Source organism: Cavia porcellus, unplaced genomic scaffold (assembly GCF_034190915.1).
Source record: "Cavia porcellus strain 051 isolate PalLab524CR breed Dunkin Hartley unplaced genomic scaffold, mCavPor4.1 scaffold_8, whole genome shotgun sequence".
Taxonomy (NCBI): domain Eukaryota; kingdom Metazoa; phylum Chordata; class Mammalia; order Rodentia; family Caviidae; genus Cavia; species Cavia porcellus.
In genome coordinates this window covers 17235198-17252204 of record NW_026947491.1, presented here as the reverse complement: position 1 = coordinate 17252204, position 17007 = coordinate 17235198, and the positions used below count along the sequence as shown (strand labels likewise).

At 39.1% G+C, this 17007-nt stretch overlaps 1 gene segment (V, D, J or C); it reads right to left on the bottom strand.

Moving 5' to 3' along the window:
* Positions 1–1870: 1870 nt before the first annotated feature.
* On the bottom strand, positions 1871–2453 carry LOC100713071 (immunoglobulin heavy variable 3-23-like). The segment is given in 2 exon segments: positions 1871–2235; positions 2345–2453. Coding segments are annotated over 2 exon segments (444 nt in total).
* Positions 2454–17007: the final 14554 nt, after the last annotated feature.

Genomic DNA, 17007 nt, shown 5'->3' with positions numbered 1-17007 from the left:
CAGTGGTTTAAATTTTATTATCTGTGCCACATAACCTTGATAGAAATTTGTAAAATTACAGGCTATAATGAATTTGACAATTTTTCTAATGTCTGAGTAGTTTTGAAATGTCATACATTTCAATATCATAATTGAGTGCTTTAATTTATTACAACCTTTATGATAATCCAAATAACTGCAAAATTAAACCTATGTAAGGCCTCAATGTTACAACAAATATTACAAACAAAATTAGAGATTTATTCTACTTGGAGAAGACTGTGCAATGGGCATTTTCTGCAATGGGCAGATAAGAGTATATGTGGAAAAATTATTGCATGGTAAATCATTGTGAATTTCATGATGGAAATCATTATTTTTAATGCACCACATTTAATGAGACCTCTTGATATCATACTAGATAACTGTATAGTCCATATCTCTACAGATTTTAGTAATTGCCTCTATATCCATAAACAAATTTTGTTGTCTGTTTTAAATTCGAGTATAATAAATGAGCAGCATTGAATACATAAGCACTCAAACTTATTTGAGTTGAAGCTTCCAGTTTCTCATGCAGTTCAATCAGTTTTGTACTTCAAAAAATGTGTGTGTAAAGCCTCCATCTAACATGTGAGGAAATCAGATTTACCCTTCAGTGCCAGATGTGGCAAATCTCAGGGGGCAGTGGACTTCCAACTTGTCAACTTGCTCCCTCTCCCACAGCTTCACAGCCCCATAGTCAAGGCCAGTGAAGGTCAGCACTAAGCTTAGGGTCCTCACAGCATCCTTTTCACTGTCTCTTCTCACCTGGAATAGTTGTCAGATGATTTCATGTGCAGGTGACAGTCATTGTTGTGTACTCAGCTGGCCTTGGTTTAAAAGGCCACTGCTTTCACTTCCCCAAATATGTACAATTGTTTTCGATTTATTTACAATATGTGCCATTTAGAGTTTTATTTTATTTGTTTGTTTGAATAAATTTATTACACTGAAACACTTGAGGTGGTAGTTTAAAAATGCATGAAGATTTGATCCAGTGTCATCACAACTTTAATATAACTGCATATTTCAGGCATTTATTAATGATCTTTAATGGAAAAAATAAAATATATTAAATAATCAGTATGTGAACTTTATCAGTGATCTTGCCCCAAAACAAACTTTGAAAGTTAAAAATTATGAAATCAAACTAAAAATTCACGAATATTTAAATCTTTAAAGGCCTTGATTCTCGGTATCATCAATTTTATTGAATTAATTTCTCACTCAAGTGTGTAGATTTAAATTTTTTTCATACAACATGATGTAATATTTCACTGTGGGTTAAAGGGAATGTCACTTTTAGTTTTCATACAGCTGACAGATAGTTCTTGTTTTTATCTTATTACCTTAGTAGATTCTGGCTATGTGTATACCATACCCAACCTATGGACTATGGCATATATATATACATATATACATATATATACATACATATATACATAAATACATATAAATACAGTCATGTATTATAACCATTCTTACAAGTATACAATGTATTTTTCTAAATTGTTCATGTATGATATGAAACACTTAATTTTTTTCTTTACTATGCAAAGAATAGGAAATGCAAAATTCACACTCTGAATAACGGATTTCCTAATTGTATTACAGTATTTTATTATGTTAATTGCTTTTGGGGTATTTTTAAGTGGACAATGAATTATTTGGGTTTTTATGTGGCATTTTACATAGTTTAGATTTTAATTCTTTGTTTCTCTGCCCTTTCTACTAATTGTATACTTACTTTTTTAAATGTCATGAAGCCTGCCTGAAACAAAATGCTTTAATACTTGTACCCTTGGGACACACTCTGAGTTCCACGTGTCCCGCGCGCCCCCTGCTGGTCCTAAGAACCCCTGCACGGAGGTTTTTGTCTGGGCTCACACTGATGTTCCCTCACTGTGTCTCTCACACAGTAATACAAGGCGGTGTCCTCGGCTCTTAGGCTGTTCATCTGCAGATACAGCATGTTCTTGCCGTTGTCCCTGGAGATGGTGAATCGGCCCTTCACGGAGTCTGCGTAGCCTGTGCTACCACCAGTATTGCTAATCCATGTGACCCACTCCAGCCCCTTCCCTGGAGCCTGGCGGATCCAGGCCATGTAATAGCTACTGAAGGTGAATCCCGAGGCCACGCAGGAGAGTCTCAGGGACCCTCCAGGCTGCACCAAGCCTCCCCCAGACTCTACCAGTTGCTCCTCACACAGGACACCTGGAAACACAAAGACATTCTGATCAAGAAGCTGTCACAAATGCCCATTGATTATCCCACTAATGCCACTCACTTACTCATTTGGTATTTATTATTTTTCATGAATTACCTTTTAAAGTAGCAAGAAGCAAAACCCAGCTCAGCGCCAGCTCCATGTTGAACCTTCTGTGCTCAATGCCAATCACCATTTGGGAAAAGCTGAGTATCCAGGGCTGGGCTCCTCGACAGAGCTGTAAGACTAGGCTGCTTTTCATCAGCACAGCGAGGCCCTATTTGCATGCCATCTTGTATAATACAGCCAGTTCTATTCTTGAAGTCTCAGAGAGGGAATAGTTCAAAGCACATGAGAGTGTTTTGAGATTTGTTTTGTAATATCCCTAGTGTACAGAACTCATGGTTCCTTCCTATGTGTAACCTCATCTGCTTTTTTATTCTTACCAATATGTTATTAATGGATTGGGTAACTTCGCAGGAGTGCAGATGTGTACATAGAATGAGTAGCATAATGTTCTGTGGTATGAGACATCATAGGCTATAAAATCATGCTCTCTGTGAGGTCCCACAGTCTTCTCACAGAACACAATGGCTTGTTGAGGACTTCCAGCACAGACTGTTCAAGCTGTACAATGAGTGTCACGTGTCTGCTTCTAATGAGGGATTATGACATTATTATTGTGTATTCTATTATATTCATAAATGGGTCGACAACCAGCATCTTTTTCAAATATATGTTCAAGGATCTGACAGCATTTCTTACCTCTGGAGAGGTAATATATCATTAAAAATACACTATATATATATATATATATATATATATATATATACATATATATTATGCCAAAAATAAACATTCCATCTTTATTTTAATGATGAATAAGTGATACACGTTTTGATAGAATTATACAAATAGTTAACTATTCACAAAACCATGCCCATTCTCAAGATACCTCATGTATCTACTCATGAATTCCCCAGTCATTTTTTCATAAAACTCCCTTCCTATAAACACTTGCATTCTATACCTTTGTAAACTGAAATGTTTATTGCTGTATGTGACAGTTCCCTCTCATAGTGACAAAAATAGCAGGCTACTTTTGCATGATGATCATGAGACCTGTGTATTCCCAAGCATCTATGTTCCTCAGATTCACAGTACTTTTTCTAGAATATGCAGGTTTTGGCAGCCCTCCCATAGTAGCTCACATAAAGGGGTAAATATACACAGGGGTAAATATATTCTGTCAACGCCAAAAATGCCTTTCATTCTCTGCACTCTGGAGACCTCACCAGTGAACTGGAGAGGGTGCACTGTATGCTCTCCGCAGTGTGTGTGAGCCTAAGACAGAGAGGGGAAACTCAGACACTAAACTTTGTGAAGCCCTTAGTCTGGACTTTCCTTCTACGCACCACCTATGGAGTCGCTCCTGATTCCCTGAAGATCCCGAGGACACTGTGCTGGTGCACAGCTTTCCCCACAGGTCCAATGCACCAGATCCCTTTTCTTGGTCCTGTGCACCTGCTGCTGATCCTGAGCGCCCTCTGCTGGTCGGCACCACCTTGTACATAACTTTGTACCTGGGCTCACACTTAGATACCCTCAGAAAATGTATTGCACATTGCAATACGGTTGAATTTTCCACGGACATTGAGGAAAGTTACTCAAAGAACTTTTTATTGGTTTTAGAAAGGCTGACTTGTCAGGGATTATTGACCAATTGTCCCTCCACTCTTACCGTCCTGTTATATCCACTCAGTTTCCTGCCTGGCAGCTAAAGGAACCAGCTCTAGGGGCAATGTCCCAGAGCTGCGCCAAATAGAGAATGTGAGGCTCAGAGACGGTGACTGAGAGGGAGTCATGGGCTCTGGTACGGTCTCTTGCAGCAATCGCTAAAATGGAACAGTGAGAGAACAGGGCAAACACTGAGATTAGATGCAGGATCTCCACATCCTTCTGTCTGAATTTTCCTAGACTCATATATGGCAGACATCACCAGAAACAGGAGGAACCAGCATTATACTATGTTATTCTAGACTAACTTTACAAATCTCTGACAACATCTTAAATATCGAGCAACAAAACTTTTTAAAGCAATGTGCAATATGAACTTATCTGGTAGCTTGAAAAACATTTGTATCTGCAATGCAGTCTTGCACATGAAGATCAGAGGGAGACAGAGGATGGACAAATTTTTGTGTTTGCCTCTGGGTAGAGAATGCTGACAGCCTTATTAATTCATCTCTGAGTCAGGAAATTGGGGTGAGGATTCCTGAGTGAGTCAAGATAGAGTGCTGAGCACAGCTCCATCCCTCCTCACAGGGAGACACTGAGAATGAAAACTATACGTTCTGACCTTCAGTATTAAGAGCAGCAAATGTTGGATGGAGGAGTCACTTTGTATGTGATCGCTTCAGCAGGGAGACAAAAGGGGCCAATGTCATCTCCACTGCCACGAGTGCTGTTTGTCTACTTTTGAGACAGATTAATCCTAGGGGAACTTGACCCTGTGACCACACAAGTCAGATATTCTGTGTGTTGCTTGTCACAGCTGGGCTGGAACAGTTCCTTAAACTTGAGCCCAGGGCCCTCTCAATTCATGGAGACATGAGAATCCATGTTCTTTTAACTATTTTACCCACATCATCTTGATATGAGGAAAAAAAATTCCCAACCTAGTAGATATCCAGTATGCGTTCATGTTCTCTAAAATTGATGAATGAATTTTAGGAACAATGTACATTAAGAATGGAATATAGTTACAGAGAGAAAGAAAGCTTCTTTCTGAGAGACAGAAGTGGTTCTGAGTGGGTGGCCAGAGACTTTGTCTTTTCTAGGGACTTCTATATAGCAAAACAACAAAGTGAGGCAGGGGCAAGGAGGGGAAAACATGGGAACACACAGGGTGGGCATGAAGTGGGACAGAACTGTGATCACCAATAAGATTAACTGTAAGGTAAAATTGATTAAGTTAAGGACAAAGGGGAAACAATTTATAGTAAGCAGGCAGGAACATAGAGCATTGACTCTTCTTATAGAGCATTGGAATGGTGTCTCCTGGAATTAGAGAGTGGCAGAGGCCCATGTGCAATATCAGTGTATGTGTTTGATCTTTTTTCTTGATACCTAGCCCACAGTGGGAGGCGTCTATCTCTACCTTAGGTACAAGGTATCTGGGCTTCTACACTGTATCCTTTGAGAGCTTAGACCTGTCTGACTGTCTATAGTATTTCTATCTAACTGAGCTGCCTATAACAAGCCCTCCTCTGAAGACATAACACAAACTGCCATGCGGGAGTAATGGGCAATGATGGATCTGGCTTCTACAGGCAGAAGGGTTCATAGTTGATCAGCTGTAAGAGATACTCCGCAGAGTGTTATCTAATGACCACTATATATATCAAATATTTTTATCTTGATGAGGTATACAGCTTTAAATCTGGAGAAAACCAAAAAGAAAGAATTATGTATGCATTGTCTAAATAATACAATTCTTAGGGTAATTATGAGTACGTTGAACAAGGATTTTCATCAAAATAACTAGTAATGACTTTCTGCAAGGACAAAGTCCAGGGAATTTTACAATCTTATATATCACAGAGTTGTCATCTTATATCTTGAACAGCTACTTAGACATTAGCAGAAAGATCAAGAATGTAAGCATTGCATTTTTACAACTGCACAAGTACCTTCTGGGCTAAGTACCTCCTATCTCATGGCTTCTGAGTTTGGAGGATGGCTTGTTTTACTGATTTTATCTTTTTTATTTAGGAGAGAGAGAGACCAGCTTCAGAGTCATTTATGGCCCATTGGATATAGCTAGCTAAGGGCTTGATATGGATCGTAGAAACTTTTCTGTAGACTGAGTCTGGTGGGTCCCAGTATAAGGAATCTGAAAAAAATCTAGTATACTTGTTCTTGTGTTTATCTGAATGATGTCTTAAGGTTTGGAATCCCATAGGCAAAAACCAAGTTTAATCAAAACATATGTAAGAAAAATATGATCATTATACATAAATGTTAAGTTTAAAAAACTAGTTCTAAGCAACTTAATCATACAGTATTCAGCAAGTTGTCTCCTGGCTGATGATCTGTAGTTCTGATGTAACGGCTGTGTATTCTGTCTACACTGAGCTCCAAACACTGAAACCCGAAATATTGAATATTGTTATCCAAATATTGCAGTAATTTTTGCAGTCTTCCTCACAATCCAAAAAGTTATATTTTAATCCCACTGAGGCATTATTGGAAACCTAGGAAGTTAACTTCAGTCTATCATCTCCAATGCAATTCACAGAGAATGTAAAGACACCAAGACACATTCAAAGTTAAGGACATCCAAGGAGTTCTAAGTACAATCCTTGTGAGGATGTATGGAAAAAGGCCTTGATCCTAGAACTGTCCTAGAATTTATTAGCTTGTGAAGGAGGAGGTGGCTTGAGGATGTGTGACAGTGAGTATGAGACCTATGTAACTTGAGCTGACTAGCCAGTTAGGAAGAAAAATATCTTTGCAAACTGCACAGAGAATGACACACAGAAGAATCAGTCTGCATAATCCAACTAAGTAGAATTGTTTTTGGAGGTTCTTTCTCCCATTTGTCATCTGCAAACTTTTGTGCCCTGAGACTCAGAGCCTCTTTATTTTCAGGCTCATCCCAGTTGGCATTCCTGGAGCTGACTGGCTCTGCCATCCACTGCGCTCGTATCTTTTACAGAGAGCACTATGCAAGGAAACAGGAAACTGTCTGATGGCTCTAGAGTTACATACCAGAACCTCGGCTGGTCTAATTTGCAATGGGTAGATCCAATTGAAGACAGAAGGAAATTCCATAGTCAGCTCTGTACATATCAGCATATGGAAGTAATCCTCAATAAAATCAGTGTTGCAGGAATTGTTCTGCATTCAAGAGGAATCACTCGAATATCTCCTACAAAACTAAAGACAAATTTTAGACATTTCAAAGATCTCCAGGAAAATGAAATTTCCTTGAGTAGTGTGGACCCAGCTACATTTCAGGACATGGCGTGTTCTGGAAGATGACCTTACCTGGGGCTGAAAACAACAGGTGCACCTGGAACACCATGAGAAGCAGGAACTCTCATCCCTGAAACCAGACACAGCAGTGCTGATGATGGCCCAGGTGAGGTGCAGAGCTGGGTGAGGAGGTAGAGATATTTTTTTTTCCCTTGGATGATATTGACCATGATTTCCATGGACACAACTGGGGAAAATGTGTGACATGTATGGGTGAAGACATAACTTCAACTGTGCTTTCACGAAGTGTACATGTGTGCAAATGTGTGTTTCAAATAATCTTGTAAACACTTGCATCACATAGTGCACTGATAAAATGAATAATATTAATTACAATATACATATATTTGACCTTTTATAAAAATTTATTAAATGATATGTGACTAATATTCTTCTATAATATCCTCTGTGACCCACTGATTGCTCAAGAGTATTTTATTCGATTTCCATATGTTTGTAGGATTTTTGCAGTTTCTTTTACATTACTTTCTAATTTCATGGTGCTATGATTTGATAACTTGCATGGGATAATTTCAATTATTTGCATTTATTTACATGTGTTCTGTGGGCTAGTATGCGGTCTGTTTTAGAGAGCATGCCATGTATTACTGAGAAGAATGTGTATTCTGATGTTGTTGGATAGAACACTCTGTATATATCTATCAAGTCCATTTGTTCACAGTTGCGATTAAGTTCTGTTATTTCTCTGCTGATTTTCTGTCTGGTTGATCTGTCCCTTGGTGTCAACTGTGTGCTAAGGTCTCCTGTTATAATTGTGTTATTGGTAATTTGATATTTCCTTTCTATTAATATTTACATTGTATAACTGAATGCTCTGGAATTTGGTGCACATATATTAAAGATTGTTATCTCTTCCTCTTGACGTTTCCCCTAACCAGTATGTAATGGCCTTCTATATCTCTCCTGATCATTCTTTGTTGGAAGTTAACATTTTCTGCAAACAGGATAGCTACCCTCACTTTTTTGGGGTTCCTGTTGCATGAAGTATCGTTTTCCATCCTTTGACTTTCAGTCTGTGAATATCCTTTTGAGTTAGATGGGTTTCTTGTAGACAGCATATGGTTGGATTTTGTTTCTTGATCCATTCTGCCGGTCTGTTTCTCTTAATTGGTGTATTGAGACCATTTACATTAATGGTTATAATTGTTATATTGGTTGACATGTTATCTTTCTGCTGCTGAATTTTTATCTTTCCAATGTGTTGATCTGCCTTGCTTAGTGGTTTTTTCCTAGGTGGATTTAAACTCTTTTTTCAGTATTTTTTGCAGGGTTTACTTGGTAGTCATGAAGTTCTTCAGCTGTTATTTGTCATGGAAATATATTATTTCTTCTTCCGTTTTGAAGGAGAGTTTTTCCAACCTCAGTCTAGGTTGGAAGTCGTTTTCCTTTAGGATCTGAAATACTTTGCCCCATGCTTTTCTTGACTTCATTGTTTGTGTTGAGAAATCTGCTGTGATTCTGATAGATTTTGCTTTATAAGTTACCTGTCTTTTCTCTCTTCCAACTTTTAATATTCTGTTCTTATTTTGGATTTCTGTCGTGGTGATTAGTATATTTCTGGGTGTAGTTTTATTTTGGTTTTGGCTATTTGTGTTTCTATATGATTCACTAATCATAAGGTCAGTTTCCTCTCTCATGTTCAGCTATTGCTTCTGTAAATACCTCTTGACATCCTTTGTGTTATCCCCTTCTTTTTCATTTATCCCTATCAATCTTATGATGTTTTTCTTTTCATTATCTTGCAGCTGTTGAATTGTTATTTCCTGATACCTTGTTACTTTTAAGAGATCTTTTCCTTCCTGTTCACTAGCTGCAATCTTGTATCTATGTTGTGAAATTCTATCTTCTCTTTTGTGGAGGTGGTTCTGACAACATTGAATGGGATTTTCAATTTCCTGTATATATCTTTGAATCTGGTTCATGTATTCTGTTTGTTTCCTAAGTTGTTCATCTAGGGACTATATCTTTTTGTGTTGTCCCTATAATTTTTAACTGTGTCTTCTTTAGAAGTGTTCAGCATTTCTTTCATTTATTTAATCATTTATTCTTTTACCTGAGAGATTACTTCTAGATTCAATTCCTTTAAAGCTTCCCAGAGTTGCTTTTGTATTTCAGTTGCTAATATTTCAGGGATTTCAGATATATGGCATATATTTTCTTCTATGTACATAGTTCCTAACATTTTTTTGAGATAGGATGGAGGTTTGAGATTGTACTTTGGTCTTTCATTTTGTCATTTTCCTATATTTCTGGGTTTCAAGTGCTGGTCCAAGGCTTCACTGGGCCTGTGGAAAATCATTTTCTATGCCCTCTGTTCCTGGGACTCCAGGCATCCAGTGCTCTGGATTGAGAGAGAATCACTGCAGGTGGTGCCCACAGGTCCAAAAGCTGTAGAACCAGTGAAGTGTGGCATGACGCTGTGAAGTTCCTTGGCTGGTGGGAGTGATGATGTTAAACTCTCGGGGCTCACAGAGCGGCAGGGACACTCACCTACAGCTTCCCAGTTTCCAGGATTGAGGGCACAGTCAGGCCCAAGACTCTCAGAGGCAGCCAAGCATTGCAAGAAACTTAATTTTACTCTTTTAATCATATTTTACAAGACCAAAAATTACTCTGAGCCCATTTATTTTTCCAAACTTTCTGTATTTTTCCATCTTCTGGTATATATGAGACTTTGCCACTTTTAAAAAGCAGGAATTCTATAATATTTGGAATGGTATGGTGCATGCTTAGCCATATATGTACATCTCTTCTGGGGTTCCCAAGAAGAACTGGATAAGGAGAGAAAAAGAAACCTTTCTTCAGCTGCTGCATCTCAGAGCAGGGGAAAGAGGCTCCAGAGAACTTTGGCCTCCTAGAAGTGACTCACAAACTGTGTTACAAAGACACATGTGCCCTGATGGGACAAAGCCAGCTGAATCAGGCAATGAGAATCTTACTGAGGGCTGCAGAGTTTTGTTGGAAGTCATTCTGAGGAGACCCTGATGGTAGGGAGAAAGACCCATGGGCCGCGCTGGCCATTCCTCATGGTCAGATACACTGAATTCTGTACCTTCAGGTCATGCAGAGCACTTTTCATCTTTACAGAGAATTCAACCCAAGCCAACAGATGTGAGACAGCCAGCTATAATTGTAACTGACATGATTATCATCAGGACAGACAACACTGTGTTTGACTCCAACAAGAAGGTAAAATTAACAACTACAGAAGGTTAGAGCTTAAATTTTCTAAGAAACAACTTCACAGTACAGGACTTTTAAGAATTTTTACTTGCTTTGCACACAAAATAGGAAGACCAGTGCTCTAAAACATATGCTTGTCCACACTTCAAAGTCCTGAGCAATCCTTCCTGTGGGGATCCAAGCCACCCAGATATGCCAAGCAGAAAACAAAGCAAAACAAAAACCCAGCAAAAAACAATACCAGCTCACAAAAGCAATAGAAATTCTTCGGAAATATTCATTATCCAGAAAATTTAGCTGAAATTTAGCTGACTGTGGAACAAATGAAAATGCTTATCAAAGCAATAGTTTCAAAATAGGTCTAACACTCATGAACTCCATCCCTGCCACGATAGACATTTTGTTCATGAGGCAATCTGGCAATGAGAGGGGGTCTGAAAAATTTAACTGCTGATATGGTTTGTGAGACAGGGTTTCACTATCCAGTTCCGACTGCTCTTGAATTCACTATGGAAACCACTGACCACAGCTTAAGAATCAGCATAGAGTCACAAATATGGCCATGTTGTTTTCCCAACAAAATGTACTACCAAGTGCACATCATGAACTGTTTAATGTTCTGCCCATTGTGAATATTTCCCTTCACCTCTGTCCATCAAGGACATCCAGGAAGGAGGATGTGATTCTGCAGCTCTCTCTCTCTCTCTCTGTGCTGTACCAAAATGTTCAGAGTCATCTGTAAAACAGGCCCTTGTCTTCTCATCCTCTGCATTTGATCATATAGCACATTCCATGAGGCCATAGATATTGCTGTCAATTAAAAAGATGTATAGCATGCATAGTAGCCTGTGTACAATCTCTCAGCCTTTTCACTTGCCCTGCTTGTGCACAGTGGTGCTTCCCTTGGTGGTCATGTGTGCACCTCTTCCATTTCATAATGAGCTGTGGCTGTGCATTTACAAATATAAGACTTAGTGGATCAGTGACATCCAGGTCTTGGATGTAGACATTTGTGAGTATCCCGATGAGGCTGAGGACTCTGAGCTCCTGGAGTCTTGTATGATTATGCTGACAGATGAAGAAGTTTCCCTACTTACAGTGCCATAGAGATTTGCACACACACCCTCCCGTGAGGTTGGCTTTGCTGCTTTAGCTGAGAAAGCCAATCCTGTGTTTGACCAAGCATGATAATGGGACATTCCTTAGGACCCACTCTAAACACTCATTTTTTGATAGAGTTTTTATAGTTTTCAGTCCATGGTCATTGGCTCCAAGGGAGGATGGCATGCCATAGTGAAATGATAGAGGAGGCTTTCTTATAGTAAGGCAGTGAGAAGTGGACGGGAACAGGGAGAAGAAAGTACATATTCCTTCCCAGGCCACACCCAGAGGGACTCCTCTCAACCCGAGAGGCTTTATCTCCAAAATCACAGCCAGCTATGAGCCCCTTCAGTGCACTAACTCAGTCATGAGCATCACACAGCCATGATACACTCAACTCTCAAAATATGAACCATTGAGTGCATCTGGGTTTTGAGCATAGAGGGATCCAGATAGGGATGCATGATAGTCAACTAGAAAGGAAACCCTCCAGTTATGACTCTGCATTCACAATAATGTTGGTTCCCTGAGTTCTTTGATTCTGGACCTAATTACTTGCCCTGTGCACCCCTGAAGGTAAATTCCTGTCTGGACTTACACTGATATCCTGGCACTGTCTTTGGACAGTAGTGTGTTTGTATACTCAATCATCACAGCGCTCAGATGCATAGAGAACCAGTTCTGAGACATGTTTGCAGATAGAGATGCGACTCTTGAGGGGTAGAATGTACTTAGAATTTTCACTATGTCTTCTATGCAACATCCACTCCAATCCTTTTCTTGGGTGCTGCTGCATCCATATCCAGCAGTTACCACAGGCAATGGAGTAACTAGTGGCTGTGCTGCTGAAGGACAAGGTCTGTGGGAGTTTCACATGGCCAGGTCCAAACTTCTTTGTCTGCACTTAGAACTGGATCCCCAGGGACAAGAAGAGTCAGACAGACCCATCAGTCTCCTGCTTTCCTAACCGCCGCACATGTGATCCTAAATTGTAGTATGTCAGCCTAAATAGAATAGGAAATATCTAAGAGATTAGTAAAGCAGAGCTTGGCATGTGTCTGTGGATTATTGTCAGGCTTTCCCCAAACTGAGAGGGGAAGTTGCATTCTGATTTAGGTGGCACCAACCTATCAGCTTGCGGACTGGAGGAATCAAAAGGGAAAGAAGGAAAATGGCCCTTTCTTCTTCGGAGGGGATCCAGTCTTCACTATTGATATTGGATGCTTTTTCCTTGTCCTTTGACATGACCTCTGAAGCCTTACAGTTCAAACACAGTTCCCCATACACAAACTCACTGGATTGACGAGGAGCCCCAAGTTTCTGATTTTCACATCAAATCTCCAGCTCGACAGTTTACACATGAGCATTTTGCAATTTTAACATTTTCTCTGTAGGCTGCCACTGAAGCTTACTTAATGCATGCTTTGTATTTTATATAAAATACTAAAGATTTTCCTCTAATGAACCATGGAAATGTGTGGAGAATCTTTGACACTTACCTTGGAGTTTGGCTACAAGTGGATCTGGCCTTGATCTTGGAAACAACCTAAGTGTCCATCAAATATGGAATGAATAAAAATGTTGTAGTATTTTTATACAATGGAGTACTACTCAGCTTTAAAGAATGATCACTTTGAAATATTTATAAATAAATGGATGCAACTTGAGGCCATATTCATAAGCAAAATAAGTCAAACTCACATGTATAAATACTGTATAATCCCACTAGTGTAAGAAATGGTAAGAGTACATAAGAGTTTATGGTAATCATGATTCCCCATTACATTATGTTGAAGCCTTATAATGTTTGCATTCATTAACTGGAATGGTTTTATCCCGATTTGTTTGATTTTATGATCTGTGACAGTATGAACAAGTATTTTGAAGAAAACAAGACATTAGAATAGCCAGTGCTGATTTAATATCATCTTACTCTGAAGTCCTACCATGCTTTTGTTCTTCTGTTTCCTTTGTTTCTATCATACTGTATTTTATTATGTGTAATAGTATAAACAAATTTTCTGTGGAAAATGAGATAATACAGTCGCCATTATTTGTTCTCTGTTATTTAGTTCTGACTGCCCTGTAATACTTTCATTCTCTTGAATGGTTTTATACTATTTTTGTTATGTTTAATAGTATTGTATATGAAGTTTTATTCAACTATTTCAAAGAAAGAGACACTCTAGTAGTTACTGTTAACTACACCTTGTCTTGTGATAAAATACTGTTGCTCATATTGTTCTGATCTGATCTGGTTTGTCATGCCCTCTTTTGTCTTACTGTCTTAAAAAAAAATTTAAAAAAGCAAGTGTATCTGACCCTGCCATTCCTGCATCTCAAATCCAGTATACCAAAATGGAGCACAAGAGTATGGGAGATTCTCCACAGGCAATAATGCTTTTCCCAAATTTTTGGAAACTATAAAATATGAGAAATGTCTTATTCTATATTTCAGTGTTAAAACAAAAATCCAGACGCAAATTCACTGGACGTCTTTGGCCTCTTCCTTGACTCACAGTTCTATTGCCACTATCTAAAAATGACATTGGGATTCAAAAACAGAGAAGAGGTAAACAAAAAGTCAGCAAAAGTTCTTCAAGAAAGTATAATTGAAAAAATTCAACAGTGCCTATCCAGCTCCATCTCAGGAGATGGCATGTTCTGGAAGGTGATCTCACCATGGGCTGGAATCAACAGGTGCACCTGGGACACCAAGGGATACTGGAACTCTCATCCCCAAAACCAGGGCATGGCAGAGACAACGATGGCCCTGGTGAGGTGCAGAGCTGGGTGAGGAGGTGGACTTGATTCACCTTCCAAGGATGACAGTGACCATGAGGCCACAGCCAAATGATGGGTATGTGTGACATCGATGTGTGAAGAGTTCACCTCACCTCTGCCTTCAGGAAGTCTACATGTGCAATGATTGGTGTTTCAACTAATTTCCCTCTGTTCAGTGGACAGTTGCTTCACAGAACACCATGATAATAAGGACGATAGCAGTCAGTAGAGAGGTGTATCCATCCTATAAAAATTAGCAAGTATATGTGACTGATGAACACAGAATAAGCTTATGTAAAATTAAAAATATAAATGCATAAATTTGAGATTATGTTTAGAAAGTAAAATAAATGTTTAGAAAGCAAAATGAAACAGCATTATTTTGTCTTAATATTACCTATTAGAATCCTGAGGAGCAGCTCAAAACTGTGAATGTGCATTTCAAAGAAGGAGAGAGATAAAAACAGAAGTGGGGCAGGAATACTGAAGAATAGCAAAGTATATTTTATAAATTTCTAATTTTGAAGTTATTTAACTAAAATTCCAGCCAGATAATATTGACAGAAAGAGCTCAGTGAGATCCTGGACACTGCCCTGAGTCAATGTGAGTTATATTTTATATGTGAGTTATATTTTATAAAATTTCCCATATATTTGACCCTACAAACATTGCCACAATTCTTAACTGCTGATGGAGCAGTTCCAAGACAGAGTGGTCATGCTTCATAACATTTGTCACCAGACTTCTTCTAATCAGAGAACATGACAGGATTTTCTGTGTTGCATTAGACTGATAGATGAATATAAAAAGCGAATCTTTTTCAAGCATGTGTTCAAGAATCAGGTGTCTCATTTTCTTATCTCTGCATTAAGCTTTCGACTGTAAGTTACAATACATATATTACAAATATATGTATTATTTTAATGATGGATAAATGAGATGCATCTTGACAGAAACTACCAATATGATAATACTTACAAAATAATGCACATTGTCAAGATATGCAGTGGTTCAGTACTCCTAAATTCTGCTTTTGTATTTCACAAAGTCTTCTTTATTGTAGATTTTCCTCAACTTAAACATTTATTACTGCATGAGACTGTCCATTTTTCTTGGTGGCAAAATTAGCACTCTAATATTCAATGATGATGAACATGAGTATTGTGTATTGCAAAGTATCTAATATCATCACATTCTTGGTCTGCATTTCAGTATATTCAATATTTTATTGAAATTACACAGAAACTCATGTGAAGAAGACAAAAATGCAGGTGTAAATGTAATCTGTCATCACCAAGTCCTTTTTATTGCTTGGACTCTGGAGAATTCATATGTGAGGTAGGAGGACACACGGTATGTTCTCCACAGTGTGTGTGATGCTAAGACAGAGGGGATGTTCCGACACTAAAAGGCAGTCCTCAGTCTTAGCCTCCTTCTCTGAACCTCCTCCTGAGCCACTCCTGGATCTCAGCAGATCCCCAGGGCTCTGTCACTAGTCCAGAGTTTTCCCTACTGATGCTATGTGTCTCCTCATTAACTCAGACAGCCACCTCTTTTTTTGCAGAGCACCTGCGGTTGGTCCTGAGCGCCCCCTACTGGTCCACGCTATTGTGTACTAGCTTTATGTCTGGGATTCCATTTCTCTCCCCTCAGAAACCTTCTTGCACAGTACTGCACAGTGGTGTCTTCCGTGGATGCTGAGATCAGTTGCACGGAGAAGCGGTTCTTGGCTGTGTCTTTTGACATGCTGAGTACAAGCTGTGTTTCTGCTACCAGTTATCTTGACACATTCACTGTGTTTCCTTGCGGGTGGCTGAAGCATCCAACTGCAGTGGCAGCGTCCCAGAACTGGAGAAACCAGAGAACGTGCACGTGGGAGAAGGGCATTGTCTGGAATTCACCTGGCCAGACCAGGCCTCTTGCAGTAGCAGCTGAGATTGGACAGTGGGAGAACACAGTGAGTCCTGAGGTCAGATGCAGCATCTCCACGTCGTCCTGTGTGAATTTTCTAGAGCAGACATCTGGGAGCCAGCACCACAAAGAGAATGAACCTGCATAGTTCTACGTTCTTGAAGACCAGGTTTACAAATATCTGAGAACAACTTTAATATTTAGATACAAAGAAATTAACTATGTAGTAAAGAGTATTATGTGAGTTTACCTGTTAGCTGAAGTATTTACAAGTTCTCAGTTTTCTTGTATATGAAGGTGACAAGGATATGGAGAATGTGCACATTTTTGAGATTGCCTCGTTGTGAAAAATTCTGACTGAGACCTAGAAGAATTCAGTGATGTCCCTGGGGTCCATTATTCCTGTTCCAAACCACTTACTCCATAAAGGATATATAATATATATATATAAAATGGAAGAGCTGATCAGGGAACTGTCTGTGTTCACAGATAAAGTTTCAGTTTGCGCATATGAAAACTAGAACACCGATCCCCTGGATATCGGGGCTGTGATGTACATACAGCACATGAGCATAGAGGGCTGTGTGTACAAGACAAAAAATCAATTCACATTATGTGCATATACACACATCTGTTTCAGGATCCTGTCTCAAATTAGCCAGCATTCTCCATTATGATTACTGATCTGCTCATACCATCATTCACATATTCCAAGGTTTGGATGCTTTCAACTAAATGC